We start from the raw sequence: 16,524 nt of genomic DNA on the forward strand, positions 1-16,524 counted from the left end.
TTTTTTTTCCGCCGCTTGGGGCGGCAAAAACCCTGGAGCCGGCCCTGGTCGGGACGAAGAGCAGAGGGCGGTTGCATAGGGGGTGGGAGTCCCGGAGGGGTGGTCAGGGGATGAGGAGCAGAGGGCGGTTGGATAGGGGGTGGGAGTCCTGGGGTGGTGGTCAGGGGACGAGGAGCAGAGGGCGGTTGGATAGGGGGTGGGAGTCCCGGGGGTGTTGTCAGGGGACGGGGGTGTGGATAGAGGTCGGGGCAGTCAGGCAACAGGGAGCAGGGGGATTCGATAGGGGGCAGGGGTCCTGGGAGGGGGTGGTGAGCGGACAAAGAGTGGGGGGGGGGTTGGATGGGCTGGGGGTTCTAAGGGGGCAGTCAGGGGGCGGGAAGTGGGAGGGAGCGGGGGCCAGGCTCTTTGGGGAGGCACAGCCTTCCCTACCTGGACCTCCATACAGTTGCGCAACCCCGAAGGGGCCCTTGAGCTAAAAAGTTTGCCCACCCCTGCTCTAGTTTCTTTAAGGTAGATGCTCTGAATGAGCAAGGTATTCCTTTTCTGCCATTAGTGATTGGCTTCTTAGCCTTCTCGCCTTCCTCTTTCTCTCTCTCTTCCCCACCCCCATGTATACCTCTAGGCAGAACAAGTGGAAAATAATCACGCTGACAACTGATCTTTCCTTTGAAAATGACATTGTTTTCTGGTGGGGAGTCAGAGGAGTGAAAGAGAAAATGTGTGTGTGCACAGAGATATGAAAGGGGGAAGCAAAGGGGAAGTAATCATTCACTCAAGTAGCACCAGCTTGTGACAGAAACCCCATTTTAATGTGAGTTTAATGGTCCAGAAAGGTCCTTGAAAGCCACTGTTCAATTAAGTGGATTCCCTTTGGACTTCCCAACAAAGACTAGAATCTTTAGGAGAGAGATCCCTTATCCAGGCCTTTTTTGTGCCTTCCTCTCTCAGTTCTAAGTAGGCTATAAATATTTCAGATTAAGTTTTCTGCTTGCTGTCTGCTGTGGATGTGAACAGACATTCATTAACAACAGATTTACTCTCTAGAAAATGTTGCTCTCATAACTATCTGATTGGAATGACTCATACACAGCCAAGAAGTCATTACCAGGGAAACTCCAAACTCAGATTAAGCAAAGTCCTCAGAGGAGCCAATGTAAATCTTTTTCATGAACTCGGGTAAGGTGCGCAGGCAACATTGAAAACCTTGTACTCATCCACCTTCTGAAAAAAGTGTCCTAAATCTAAATTAATCTAAAGAGAGGCAGTAGCCATGGATTCTAGTCAGACTCTTGACAATGGCTATGTCTTCACTGAAAATATTATGTATTTACACATGAAGATAGCTCTCTTAATGTAAAATCCCACTGGAGATAAGGCACAGGTGGCTCTCACCTCAGCGTAACTAGTTGAGGTACCTCCACTAGCTACATCTAGGAAAAAACTGCTGTTACTTGTCTCCACTAGGATTTCATATCAAGAGAGCTATCTATCTCAACGTAAACACAGACATACACACACTCCCGCCCCCCACCCCCAGTAAAGACATAGCCAATGACTTGCTCTGCAGCATTGGGGACTGACTATTTGGCTATCCAAGTATTTTATACAAAATAGAACAGTTTTGACAGAAAAGACTGAGAAAGCCCAATCCCAAAATACCCTACACCACTGCAATTAGGACACTCTCCTAAAATGTGGGAGACCCAATTTCAAATCCCTGCTCCAGTGAAACCTTCTCCTTTGGCTGTTTTGTGAATCTAGTTCTTCATTTCCTTTGCTTTTAATGTTATACGGTACCTGGAAATTAAATGAAACAGCTTGTTTCAGGTTGAATGAAATTTTGGTTGACTTTTTTGATTCATCAAAATTCTTCTGAATTTTTGGATTTGGTTCAGGTAGAACCAATTATTTTTTCAATTTTTCAAAACTGCAGTGAACTAAAAAAAAAATCACTTATTTGCCGGACTCTAATAACTACCTGCCACATCAACACACCCTGAGGTTTCATCAGTTACTAATGTGTGTGAAGCACTTCGAGATCTTGAGATGGAAAGTGCTATGGAAGCAGAGAGCATTAAACGAGTGGGAGGGGAGGAGGACACGACTAGTGGTACCAGTCTAACATCTGAAGTTTTCATAATGTGGTGAACATTGCTCTGAACCAGCGGCAGCACTCTACACATTTCCGAAGAGCAATGACATCACCTGGCCAGTTGTGAGCGCCCATCTCCGTTCTTATATTTGTGTAGGAGTATTCCAGAGAGGGTGGGTTTGACATTTTTGCAGCTCTTGGCTTTTCAAGGAAATATCAAACTTTAAACAAATCCCAGCAACATTGTTCCTGGATGTACACTGACAAAAATAGCTCCTATCTCTGATCCTCTCTCTCTTGCTCCCTCATTCCCTCCCGCCCTGGCTCTCAATTAATGATTCATGACTTGTATTTAAGCTGGCTGTGTAATGATTGGTTCGCCCAGGTCCCTGATGACGCAAATACAGCTTTCACTGCACATCTTTCAGCTCAAACTGGGGCACTGTTCATAGCCACTGTTAATGTTAACCTACTCCTCGCGGGTTAGAAAAGGAATCAGTCTTGCCTTATCAAGTGAATGGCTGTAAAGATGAACCATGGCAGAAGGGACAATATGTCTAGGGTCCTGTCATCTTGAAGATGTATTGGTGTCTCCTAAGCCTATATACAGGGAGCTTCTTGGCACCTTTTGTATAATGGCTACTGGAGCAGATTTTGGCCTCGTCTCTATGGAAAAGCTTTTTTGGTATAGCCTAAGGTGTGAATGTAGACCAATACAATTATACTGATCTAATCCCCTGTGTAAACACTCTTATTCCAGTAGAAGTGTGGCTTGGGTGGGGAGGGATTAAGTTAAACCAAAAAAAGCCACTCTTATACTGGAACAAGTGTGTCCACATGGGGGGGGGGGGGGGGGGGTTCTACCAATGTAATTGGTGAAACTTTCCCCTGTAGCCAAGGCCATAAACACCATCTGCTAAACTGATCCAAGCCATCCATTTATTCCTACCATCCATCTGTCTATCTCAGGGTTTTCTATAGTGCTCATCACTGTAGTATCTGAGTACTGTCCAGGTAAATTAGCATTGTGGGAAACTGGTGATGCAGATTCCAAGTTCTATGATTCAAGTAAAGTCACTGTGCAGTCCTCAGGTATTACAAGGCCAGATGATTACTTATTTCAGTGTTCAGCAACACTGTCAGTAATGCTTGTCCCTTGCTATGTTGTTTGCTCTGTCTAGAACCCAGGTTCTGTCTCAATCCTGTCTCTATTTGATCCTGGTGCTCAGGGTTTACTTTTTTAAAAATTCACAAGTGCTCAAAATTCATGCGGTACTCACAAAAACAAAAAAATAATAGCACTGCCTAGATTAATGCAAGATAGAGGCAGATGTTGTTTCCAACATGCAGCTCCACTCAATCCTAACTTGCAGCACCCTCTGTATTCCATTGCTTGCCACACCCTCCCCACAGCTCTGCAATGCATCTCCATGCTGAGGTTTTAGTTGGGGGCTGTAGGTGATGGCTTGTGGTGTTCTGTTACTTTCTTTACCCAGAAGTCATACTACAGGACAGGCCCAACAAAGAAAGTAACAGAACGCCACTAGCCATCACCTACAGCCCCCAACTAAAACCTCTCCAGCGCATCATCAAGGGTCTACAGCCTATCCTGAAGGACGATCCCTCTCTCTCTCAGATCTTGGGAGACAGGCCAGTCCTCGCTTACAGACAGCCCCCCAACCTGAAGCAAATACTCACCAGCAACCACACACCAAACAACAATAACACTAACCCAGGAACCAACCCCTGCAACAAACCCCGTTGCCAACTCTGTCTGTATATCTATTCAAGGGACACCATCATAGGACCCAACCACATCAGCTACACCATCAAGGGCCCATTCACCTGCAAATCTACCAATGTGATATATGCCATCATGTGCCAGCAATGCCCCTCTGCCATGTACATTGGCCAAACCGGACAGTCTCTACGCAAAAGAATAAATGGACACAAATCAGATGACATGAATTGTAGCATTCAAAAACCAGTAGGCGAGCACTTCAATCTCCCTGGACACTCAATAACAGACTTAAAAGTGGCCATTCTTCAACAACAACAAAAAATCAAAAACAGACTGCAACAAGAAACTGCAGAACTGGAATTAATTTGCAAACTTGACACCATCAAATTAGACCTGAATAAAGACTGGAAGTGGCTGGGTCACTAGAAAAAAAAAAATTCCTCTGTTGATACTCACACCTTCTTGTTAACTGCTGGGAATGGGCCACATCCACCTTGATTGAATTGGCCTCGTTAGCACTGACCTCCCCACATACTTGGTAAGGCAACTCGGATCTTTTCATGTGCTGTATATTTATACCTGCTTTCTGTATTTTCCACTCCATGCATCTGATGAAGTGGGTTAAGGGCCCATGAAAGCTTATGCCCAAATAAATTTGTTAGTCTCTAAGGTGCCACAAGAACTTCTTGTTGTTTTTACTGTAGTTCAGTGATTGATTATCAGGTAACACAAAGAGAAGGAAGGGATGTGTAGGTGCTGGGAGCTATAAGGTTAGGAGCTGAGTTGGAGCACTTTGATTACTTGCTGAAATGGTCAGATATTGAATTGTGCCGCTGATCTTTTGAAGTCTTTGGAGTTGTGGAGGCTCATCACCACTCAGAATTTGGCCCAGTGTAAATGCAAACCTGGTTATTACATGCCCATTGAAATACAGTCCTATTGAAATAAGCGTCTCTAACTTTGGAAACTAACTTGTTATATTGCCTGAGCTACTGATAAGTATTGACATGATACCTTCTCCGGGGTCTTCAGTTTCTCCCACTGGGCCATTCTGAAGGGTTCCCCCACATTAGCCAGGCTCAGTTTAATTTCCCCAACAATGCTGTGCCTAGAGAACCTGTCACAGTTCCTCAAGGTGAGAGTCAGCATCCCTTCTAGCACCTCCTCCTCGGCTAACGAGAACAGCAGAGCTTCCTCCCAGATGATGTGGTGCACTTTCTTCTTCAGCACTGTCTGGGCCTCTGTGGTGCCAGACTTGCTCACCAAGGTGCCCAGGATGTAGTAGTCACAGCCAGCATCCTGGTCCCCTATCATGCTTCCATGCATAGCTGGAGGACAAGGAGAGGGAAGGTTGCATTAAAAGAAACATCCTACCACAAGGGCTAGGTATGCAAAGGCAGAAGGCAGTGGGGCCTTTGCCTGTCTCACTATAGTCATAAAATGAAATCCAAGATGTTGCTAAAACCTGCTGTTCCTTCTAACTAGCACTGGAGAGACCAAAGTCCAGGGCCCAATGTTATTTATTTTTCCTTCAACATGCCCAAGAATATTATTGTCTTTGTCCTTCAGCAAATGCACAAGGATATTGTTATTGTCTGGGAGATTTTGCATCACACTCAAGTAAACGTGCATCATTCAAGGGCACTGAACCAGTAGCCTGAGAAGACACAACATGAGATATTCGGGGGGAAAAGGGGGATTTTAATTTATCTTCACACTGGATCAGAAAGAGAGCCTCATATAAAATGCATTAAAGGGACTTGGTCAGTCACAGAAGGTAGAGGTGTACAAGGCTGCTTAGCACATCTGGTCCATCCCCCAGGGACCAGTGCAGTATGTCCCTAAAGTTCATTCCCAAGTGCTTTGTCCAGTCTTTTTGAAATGGCTTCTTTGGGAGACCATTCCACAGTCTAATTGCTTAGTGTTACGATTTTCCTCCTGATATTCAGCCCCAGATTTTCCTATTCTTTATTTCATCCCGAGGCTGAAAGGTCTCAAATGAAAAATGTACATAAAATATCATTTCACACGTTCCATGAACAGTGACGAACCTATCAGCCCTCCAGGCCAAGGGCTGCAGCAACGTCTCTACTCCTCAGCTGGGTAATGTAGCAACAAGGCCTCTTTGTTACCACAAAAGTCAGCGTGCATATCTGTCAGTGGAAAGCTGCCCTTCTGCCCACTGGCTCAGCAGCTGTGAGCGGGCAAGTCTTTGAAACCCAGGAGACTCCTTTGTCTCCTTAAGAGAGTAGAGCTCCTGCTGAGCTGACAGGGAGAGTACAACATGTGTATGAGCGCTCACTGAACATGCACGTCAACCTCAGAAACTCAAGGCTGTGGACCTGTTGCAGGCAGCTTGCCCAGGATGGTGGCTGCAATTTAACACCCTTCAGTCCTTGCTTGGGAAGGTGATAGCTGGGCTGGTTTTCAGGGGGAACTTGTACTATCTCTGCATTACTCACTCAGCTCTGCTTTATACTCCCAGGAGGACTGTGACTAGCAAGGAGAGGGTTAACAGCTTTCTATTTCTGAGTAGTAAGGAGGCTCCCTTAACTGTCCGTCCTTAGTGAGCTTGCCAGAGAGCCCAGCCACATGGCTAGGCTTAGCTGCAGGGAGTTACCTTATCCACAGGGTATATAAGAGGAATGTGATTTAAACATCCCTTCCTCCAACTTGACCTGAGTAAGAGAGTTGTTGTATGTAGTGTTAGACTTTTCTTTTGATAGTCTAGCTGTGGGAAGCTGTGTAGATTTTCCTGTCACTTACGTGAATCATAAATCCATGTGCTTGTTTGTCCTTCATCTAGATTTGTTTTACAGGACCAGACAGAAGGGCTGAACAAAAAAAAAATGTTTGGCTGGAGGGGTGGGAGGAGGAGGAAGGGGATGTTGAGCCTGTCACCTCATTGGGCGCATCGCCTTAAAACAACAGTAAGAGAGAAGGATCCTTATCTGCCCACCTCTAACATGGGTAGAATAGGACAAACTCCTTCTGATTCCTTCATACTGCCTTTGAACCGCACGAGCTGTTGCTAAACCATGGTGCATTATTTTCAAGCAGTGAAATCTCTTGGCAATTCTAGTTTGAAAGCCCCATAGCCAATAAAATGTCTCTCGGTTCTGTGGGGACATGTTGATTATTATATGGGAGATTAAATACTTTCAGTCAGAAGATATCTTGTATCTTTCAAATAAAGGCTTGTTTATATAAAGTATGCAGGATGGGGAGCCACTTACCTTCAAGAAAGGCCACACACAGCTCAGCTTTCTGTCGATCATACCCAAGGGAATAGCGGAGTTCAGGGACCTGGTTACAGCTGGCTGCTTTCTCAGGGTTCAGGTGCTCAGTGACACACACATCCTTTACTGCACCTGGAACTGAAGTAGCCCAGTTAACAAGGCTTCATTCCTCATCAAGCCAAATTCACCACCTGGCTTCACTGACTCTGTTCTGTAGCGCTGCCCTCCCCGTCTCACTTTCCACCTCCTTCCAGATGTGGACAGACTTCACTTTCTGTGTGCTACCTGGGCTTTAGGAACCAGCCATACATCTCACCCCATTACCCACCCATGGTAACAACACATGTTCTTGCTCTTGGATTTCTTTTTCACATATTCCCTGAATTAGATTGTAAGTTTTTGGGGGTAAGGACTTCACAGCTGACTCTGATTCCACTTACATAACTAACTAATTTTACTAAAGCTATTGGAATGAATCCTTTTTAGGGGATCCTCTTTCCCACACAGAAGGAAACTGTTACCTTAATTCCCACAGTGCCTGGCTAGGTAGCAAGTGGTGAAGCTGTTTGGATGGGGGTATATATTAGGTTAATTACCTCAAGTAAAGTAACAGGCAGGACTGAAAAGGAAGCCACAGTATTTTATTGTCGGACACTGGTACACTGGTTTGGATCAGGTGCCAGAAGGCAGCAATGGTAGGGGGCTGGGACTTATTCCCCAAGCAAATGCCAGTCAGACTCAAAATCAGTGTGACATGGTATACAGAGGAGAAAGCAAACAGTTCTTGTTTTATTTTAATAACACTTGACCTATGGAATCAGGCACAGCAGGAAGCCAGAGCACTTGTGGAGTTGGTAGTGCACAGAGATTAGTGCATTGATACACACACCTCAAGCTCTGGTGCCAGCCTATGTGCAGCCAGCTTGCTTTAGCAGCCCAGTCCTATTGCCTTCCTTCTGACTCTGTCGGCTGATGCTTAAATGCTCACCGCCTCCTTCTTTCCCAGTGAGGAGGGGTTGGGAGAGTGGCCCTCTGCCCAGAAAGAGACCGAGAAACTGTCAAGTGATTTTTCAAATTAAAAATAAATCTCTATATAAACCATGCACGGAGTGCATTGTTCCCACTGGAAAATCCCCAGGAAGACTGTATTAATGTTATAGCCACCTGGATGAATTGTGCAGTTAAAAAGGCAGTTCAGGAAGTAAAATCAATATGGGCACAGAACCATTACAAGCATGAAATGCTGCCAGATGCAAACAGTTAGAATTAGACTCTCTAAGGTCAGAGGACTCTGGATTTAAAACTATTCAGGGCACTGGTGTGTGCCTCTGCTTCACTAATGGAACCCCCTGATGGGCTCCATCTTGACTTTATCTTAATCAACCACATTTAAAATGATGGTGGACAGAGCAAGCCTCAGGTGGTTTGCCAACTGAGCACATTTGTGATGGGATCATTGAGAGAGAGAAGAACTATGGAGCCCTAAATGGTCATTTTTACATCTACCATTCTGATTATAACTGCATTTTAATCCTGTGTACAAGTCCTATGTTGCTTATCAGACACCTGGGCATTGGAGCGGTGGTCACCAGTCTGAAGGGGAAATGGTTCCACTGGACTTGGAAATGCTCCTACCATTTTGAGGGAGAACAAATAACTCCTCATTGACTTGTATCTTCATTCTGTTCTGATCCTGAACTTCATCTTTTCCTCTAGTTGGCTCTTCAGTTGTCTTCAAGGCATAATCCACATAGTTAACAATTTCTGGGGCAGTCACGACTGGCTTTGGGCCATAGATGTTGGGAAACTTCAGGAGGGGCCGAGGCTGGATGGGTTCAGTAGTCTTCTTAACGCTGAACTGAAATAAAGAGCCTGTTCATTATTCTGTATAAATTAGACTAATGCTACCAACTTGCCCAAGACCAGCTGAGCCCAGACCAAGGGAAAAAATGATCCATCCAATCATTCCTATTGCCATGGTTACATGGTTGATCTACCATGAAGAGATCTCCTTGCCAAACCTGTTGCCCAGTTTCTCAGTTTGCGTCCTCTTCAGACTCACCCCTCAACACATATTGCAATAGAAAAGGGAAACTTTCCCATTTGTCGATTTCCTGCTCCACTTCACAGTAGCAATACGCCCCTACTTTATATGTCTATGCCAATTCCTCACTAGTCTCAGAGGCTGTGAATGGAGCTGGGTCTGTGCTGTGACTGATGTCTGGCTTCCTTTGGATCACACAATCAGGCAGACTAGTGCTCACACTGCCTCCTTGGGAAGGTGTAATATGCATTTCCCACAGGTTTGCCAGCCACAGCCTGACAGTCATACCTCCCCACATGTTTTGGGATGTCCAGTGCCATTGGCAGTGCTGTGTTACTTCTCCCGTCATTGGACTCAGGAAACACAAGGACTGGGATTGTGACTGCCCCTAGAAGTGGGAAGGCTTATTGCATCCTCACAAGGCCAGACCTAAGAGTCTACTGTTCTTTCAACAACATGCTCTGCAAATATTGAATCTTATTATCTCTGTGTTAAGGACAGCAATGGAAAAACTTCTTTCCTGTCCCCATCTACAGCCAACTATCTAAACATCTGTTCCCTGCTTCTGAACATACATTTAGCCTCTCTCATCTAAATATTTCCTGTGGTTGGAGTTATCTGCTGACTATATCCTAATGCTTAGCCTCTGAGTGGCTTTATCCTAACTTCAGTAGGAATTTTGCAATCAAATTGCTGGCTGTTGTGAAACTAAGTTAATGGAGTGACAGCTAAATTGAGCCAGGAAAGCGAGCAGTGAAATAACTTCATACAAGCAGCAAAGGAAATATATGTAATGTTTCCTATAAAGAAAATTGCTGTGAAACTGCTTAAAGGGTAACTGGCTCAAGAGGAGGTCCAGGGGCAAACCTGGGGAATGGTGATCCAGTGGATTGTCAATAAGTAAATTGCAGTAGCTTTAAAAATACATAGAGTCCATGGTGAGAGGCAGTGTGGTCTAATGGATAGTGCACTGGACTAAGAGTCAGAAAGCCTAGATTGTATTCTAATCTCTGTCACTAACCAACTGTGTAACCTTGGGCAAATAACATTATCTCTCTGAGCTTCTGTTTCCTCTTCCACCTATTGTCCATCTTCTCTATTTAGACTGTAAGCTCTTTAGGTCAGGTAATGGTTCTTACTATGCATTTGTCATGTCTAGTACAATGGGGCTGTGATCTTGACTGGGATCTCCAGGTGCTATTGTAATATAAATAATAACAGTTTGGCAGTAAGGATTTTGAACTCAAGACAGGCCTGAGTCACAAAGTTCAGGCCTTGGTTTCAGAACTGTTCAGATCTTGTTTTTTTGTTTTGCTGATTACACAGAGAGGGGCCAGTTGCAAAGTTTGGAGTGGGGTCAGGTCCATCTCAGTTTTAGATCAACAGGCCCTGCCTTTCTCTCAAAGCTTCATGGGAAAATATTATCAATACTGTCCTCTGTAGGATGGTTTTTTTCCATTTCTCTTGGAATCATCAGGCATTGGCTACTGATTCTGGTTTATACCTCACCCAGCACCATAGTGTCTGAGCACTTTCCAGGGAACAAACAAGATGACAGCATCAACAAATTAAGGTACAAGTTCCTTGATTAGCTGGTCTGACATTTTGGTCTGAGAGGTCAGAGTTCATTTTATGGTTTCAGTCCCATGCTGGTTCACAAGAATCAACACAGAGTACAGAAGGATAGTGCGAAAAGCACAACAATGAACTCAGAGCTGTGGGATTGTTGCTATAGCTCACCCAACATAGGAACCCTTCATTGATAAGGTGAGGCAGGTAAAAAATCTGTCAATGGGACATTGAATTCCATCCCCACCTACACTCTAAATGTAAATCCCAGCTATGTGAAATTTAAATCACTCTGTGTGAACATATATTTGGATTTGTCCATGGAAAAAACAGAGACTGAGTAGGAGCTACTCCAACTCTGATCAGTTTGCTTTTGTGCTTCTAAAGCATTTAGAGGATCTTGTGTGAACGGTGCTGGAGAAGTGGAAAAGACTATTTTATTGTGAGCATGCTGTGGTGGAAGGATCTCTTGTCCCATTAACTTCCAAGCTATTTCATTTTACATTTAGACTGAGAGAGAGAGAGAGTGAGCAAGACAATATTCTTAATTGTAATTCATGTTTTTCCATTAGTTACTTTGATTCATATTAATAGTGAATGTGGATGGTACCATGGGAGAAGCAGTCTCTTGAGTTAGAGCCTTTTGCTCCCAGATTCCATGTCCTTAGGGAATATTCCCATTCCTCAAGGAGCAGCTCAATAGAGCAAAAAGAATAATGTAGTTTGGTTTTTAACCACACTCTGCATGTGATGCCCACAGAATCATAGTGTCATAGCCATTAGCAATGGAAGAGTCCTATTAGGTCATTGCCTCTATCTCCCCAGGTAGCCAGTGCAGGATTGTTCACCATAGTCCACTATCCATGTTCTCTCCACTCTAGTTTATGACCTCTGGTCTATACTCTTAGAGAGAAATTCACCCCTCTGATGAGGACCAGCCCTGGCCATAAGTGGGACTTGCACTGTGAGTAAGCCTGTTGCTGGCAAAAAGGAGGGAGTGGGATTTCACCCTTAGAGATTTAAACCTCAGTTCTGAAATACTTAAACTCCTTGAAATAACAGGTTCAAATCCCAGCATGGTCAGGTCAGACTTTCCTCTTCCTAAAGTAAATCAATTGTGTTCTGTGCAGTGGGCAGGACCTTTTGGGCAATATCTTGCAAAACAAGGTCCCATGCTCTGGGGGTTGTGACCAACATCTCCTCTCCCTTCTCTCTTATACAAAGAGTGCTCTGCAGTAGCTATCCACCCGGCTGCTGCCCTCCAGACCATAGGTGGCTGCATTTCAGTGGTGTAAGTCTGTACTATGTGAAGCAGCTGAGGAACTTTTGAGATGAAAGATGCAATACAAATATGAAGTATTGTTATTACTATCACTTCCCCTGCTTGCTAAAAGCCAGACACTTAGTCAGGAAATCCATCAGCACACAACAACTGACAGTTCCACTGGGTTTACATAATACTTTAGTCTGTCTGCTCTTCAGAATTAGAGATGAGAGACATATGCAAACCAGTGGGGACCAATCCACCCCCTCCAACTGCATCTGCCTCTGTTTATTGTTCATGCTGCCAGCTCTGCTTCGCAAGTGCTGGCAGCTGATACTCTTACTGAGCATTGCCCGCGGAAAGTCCCTTTTACAAATCAAACTACAGCAGTCTCAAATAAAGTGAAGAGCAAGAGAGCTGAATCCATTCTGTATGAAATAAGACCAAATTAGATAGGACGCTGCTCTTGACCCTTCTGTGTTCCTCCTTGACATCATTAAAACGCTGGCCTAGATTATTTCCTTGGCTGATCTTGTATCTGACTCACAAGCAATACAAGCTTGTGGTAGTTACTGTGTCCCATGCTCTGAGGCTTTTTCAAAGTGACAATATAAAAGCCACCTCGTTTTACTTGTTCTGTAGATATATCTTTGTTTGCACAAGACCCAATCCTGTTTATAGGTGCTTTTCAGAACCCTGGGCCTGTTCTATACAGCAAACATAGAGCTTGTCTACACAGCTCCGGCAAAGTGCACTAGTGAGGTGTGATTTGTAGAGCACTCTAACTGCCCCATGTAGACCCGGCTGGCGCACCCTAGGAGGTAACTAGTTCATGTTGATGTAGTCCCATTTCAAATAATGTTAGGTCAATGTTAAAGAAAACAACACAACAGTGGATCCAATATAGTCTAGCTTCCTCTTTCTTTGTCATCTCTGTGTATCAGAATCCCCTGATATTGACAAGCCTCAATAATAAAGTGTTCCAAGCATTGGCTAGGACATACAGTGTATTAAAGTAGCTTTCTGTTAGTGGACAACAACAACAACAACAACAGGACTGTTCATAATAACAGACACAGGTGATGTACAGCACTTCACAGACAAACTAGATTTGAAGATTTACAATGGTGTAATGGTGAATATGGAGTACTTTTAAATCAGAGACATTTTAGGGAGTGCATGTTCCTGGCAATAGGTTCCTTTTAATTTGGAAAGAACTAGCAAACATATGGAATATGGGAACTAGGGACATTTTGCACCTTCAGTGACAGAATGCTCTGTTCATCTTGCAGACATCATCTTTATGGAATTCTTGCAAAAAAAATATTAGATACTAACCACAATAACTAACTGATGATCAAAACACTATTACCCTGGAGCACTAGGAGGAGACGAATGTTGTACTAAGAGCTGGGTGAATAATTTAACAAGATATTGGTCACATACTATATTAAAATATTGCAAGCTTTGCTAAATTAATAAATATTATGAGAGCCTGAACCTACGAGGTTCTGAGCACCCTGAGCACAGTTTGATTTCAGTGGTAGATCTAAATGCACTTCAGTGGTAGATCAGAATGCTTAGCAATTTGCAGGATGGGACCCTAAGGGAGAAGCTACAGAAATGTATTAACACTTTCCAAAGGCTTCTCTTAAAGTCTTTCTCAAGAGGCTATTCAGGAAAGTTGGTTACTCCAAGGGTGAAGTCGTATGAAGAATTAAAAATTGGTTTAGAGCTAAAACAATAAATAGTAGCGTTAGAAAAGAAATTGTCTTTGTGTGAAGAAGTGGATAATGGAGAGCTCTGTGGATAGTGCTGCTCAATATATTAACAGTCTGGAAACAGGTGAAAGTGATGCATAATAAAGGTTTGGAATGAAATTTTTCACAGCAGCCTTGGGGCATGGGCACCCAATTCCCATACATTTTTAATTGTAAACTTTGAAAATCTCAGTCTTGTTGTAGTATTGTATCAAAGAGTAAACTGAAAAAATCAGCAGATAATAATCTATTAGGTTAGCCAAAGCTAATGAGAAACCCGAGGAGGACCTAGGAAACTGGGCAACACATTAACAGGTGAAATTCAGAATAATTACAGGCAAATCTCCATTGGAAAACACACTCTACCCTACTCACTGAAGGCTTCAGAAATAGCTGTAATGTCTAGGGGGAAAGATCTAAGTAAGGGTATCTACTCAATACCTAGTGGCAGTCCAAAAGAATCAATAATATGGAAACCTGGTGCCATTATATGTGTATACCACAAATGTTATCATCTTTGAGAGACAAGATGGGTGAGGTAATATCTTTTATTGGATTGACTTCCATTGGTGAAAGAGACAAGCTTTCGAGCTACACACAGCTCAGGTGACCTGAATAAGAGCTCTGTGTAGCTCGAAAGCTTGTCTCTTTCACCAACGGAAGTCAATCCAATAAAAGATATTACCTCAGCCACCTTGTGTCTCTAATATCCTGGGGCCAACATGGCTACAACACTGCAAATAATCAGCTTTGGCCATCTTGTCTCAGAACAACTGCGGCAGAAATATGGTGAGACTGGGACTATTTACTTTGGAAAGAAAAAGAGAGTCCATTACACAGGGACTGAGTATGCACTAATGAATGGCACAGAGAAAGCCAATTAGGACTCTTACTGCAGTTTTCAGTGATACAAAAATAATAGAGCAGTCCATGTAATTTAAAGGCAAATGAATAAAGACTTTGTGATACAATGTATCATCAGCTATTGGAACTAGCTGATGTAGCATATTATTAAGGCTTAGTAAGAATGAGAAAAAAAATCATTAGACCCGTATAAATGAGAATAGCGTCTACAGTAACATGAGCTAAGGTAAAACTTTCAGTGACCATCAGGCTTTATGTTTCAGACATGAGGTCATAATCAGCCAAGGGAAAAAAGTTTTTAAAAAACAATTCTCCCCAAGGTTCAGTATTGAGTAGTCCATAATTAGGTGCATCAGGGAAGTGTTACACTTTACTGCTGATGCATCTGGCCACTGACAGGACACAGGAGTAAATGGACCGTCAGTCTATTCCAGCCTGACAGTCCCTATGCTCCTATTTTGATTGAATCCTTTGAGCAATTAAGTCAGATCACCAGGGATATCTGGCATTTGCAGCACTTCAAAACGGCTGTTATAGTAAGTGTAAAGGAAAAGAAAAAGCAGGTCACAGTAGGCATGGTGAGAAAGTAGACTCTCCACAGTTAAGGTTGTTACTAGATTTATATTATAAACCTAATTTTAACCTCATGTCTTAACTTTCCTAAAACTTCATCCGTTTCACATGTGGAGGAGGATTGTTTTCATAATAAACCAGCTGTTTACATAGAAGCCTTTCCACTATACTGCAGTAGCCATAGGTGTATGTGTGTGCAGAGAGAGAGAGAGATTATAAAAGATTCTGACCCTACTGATATTCTGCTCCTACTCTGCACACAACTATGTTCTGACTGCTTCTTAGTAGAGTCCAGGTTTCTGTTCTAGCTAAATGATTTCCCCTGGGATCTAGCCTGACAATTCGAGTGGAATTTCAAATCTTGTTTTTCTGTATTTTTGCCACCAGGAGCTTTCTCTTTGGTAAAATGACAGCTGAGCTGACTGTTGCTTTGTGCATTTTGCAGGTCACCTGAGTCTCCCCTCCCCCACTGAAATGTTGCTACATCCTGAATCCTGCAAACAAATAGGATGTGATAAATCACCCACCACAGTCTGGCACGGAATTTGCATTCCTGCCATCTACACTTACAGAAAAGTGGCACAGTAAATTAGAGAAGGTGGTTTACCTGCTGGACTGGCTGAAGCATACTGGGCTTAGCATTTTCAGTGTCCATGTCTTGGTCCTTTCCCGAGAGTCCTTTCCTAGGTCGCCTGCATTTGCACAAGCAGGTCAGACCGCAGAGGGCAAGGATGCTAGTTGCAGTCCCCAAGGTGGCACCCAGAGCTATAACTGGGACAGACAAAACCATTGTTTCAGGCTGCACAGATGTTACACAAGAATCATGCGATTCTTCTTCTCAAGCAGTATGTATTTCATTCATTCCCTTTCAGAGTTTAGCCTGGTTTCATTCACTTTGAAGTAGGAAAAAGAGCCTCAATAACAGCAGGGAAAAGAAGTGACTGAAGAGAGAAATAAATTATCCCAGGTTTGCCAGGCAATGAAGCAGCCTCTCCACCCTGCTGATGGAGTTTCTGGTTTTATGTTCCTGGCCAGGCAGGGAAAAGCAGAAGTAGTAGTGGCTGTGGTGCCTGCAATCCCTTTACAGCCGCAAGCAGGCAGTTTTCATTGAAGCTTGTTTTCCAGCTCCACTGGGAAAAGTCTGATGTGTGAGAGAGGGAAGACGTCAGCAGAAAGGGGTGGGGCCTGAAGGCTAACCCACAGAGAGGTCCAAGTGTTGGATCAGCTCGTTAGCAGGATTTGGGAAGGCTGGGTTTTTAATTCTCGGTGGGGAGGGAGGGAGGATTGGGTTAGGGGTTTTTTTACTTAAAGTTAATGTAGTGGTTGATGAAAGCTGCCAACCTGACAGCCCTGGAGACTGGCACAATGAACTCTCTAC

General features: G+C 43.7%; 1 protein-coding gene across 2 annotated transcripts in view; it reads right to left on the reverse strand.

Moving 5' to 3' along the window:
- Positions 1–15,951, reverse strand: part of SYT13 (synaptotagmin 13) — a 19,891-nt gene extending 3,940 nt beyond the window's left edge. Inside the window, exons 1-4 of one of the 2 annotated variants that reach the window (XM_026651546.1) lie at positions 15,754–15,951; positions 8,708–8,930; positions 7,070–7,210; positions 4,848–5,161 (exon numbers count right to left, since the gene is read on the reverse strand). In XM_026651546.1, the coding sequence (XP_026507331.1) occupies positions 4,848–5,161; positions 7,070–7,210; positions 8,708–8,930; positions 15,754–15,936 (861 nt within the window). In that variant the 5' untranslated portion in view covers positions 15,937–15,951. The remainder of the gene's footprint in view (positions 1–4,847; positions 5,162–7,069; positions 7,211–8,707; positions 8,931–15,753) is intronic. The other variant, XM_026651547.1, reaches the window with a different exon arrangement.
- Positions 15,952–16,524: the final 573 nt, after the last annotated feature.

The sequence above is a fragment of the Terrapene carolina genome, unplaced genomic scaffold (assembly GCF_002925995.2).
Source record: "Terrapene carolina triunguis isolate 2854851 unplaced genomic scaffold, T_m_triunguis-2.0 Scaffold96, whole genome shotgun sequence".
NCBI lineage: Eukaryota > Metazoa > Chordata > Testudines > Emydidae > Terrapene > Terrapene triunguis.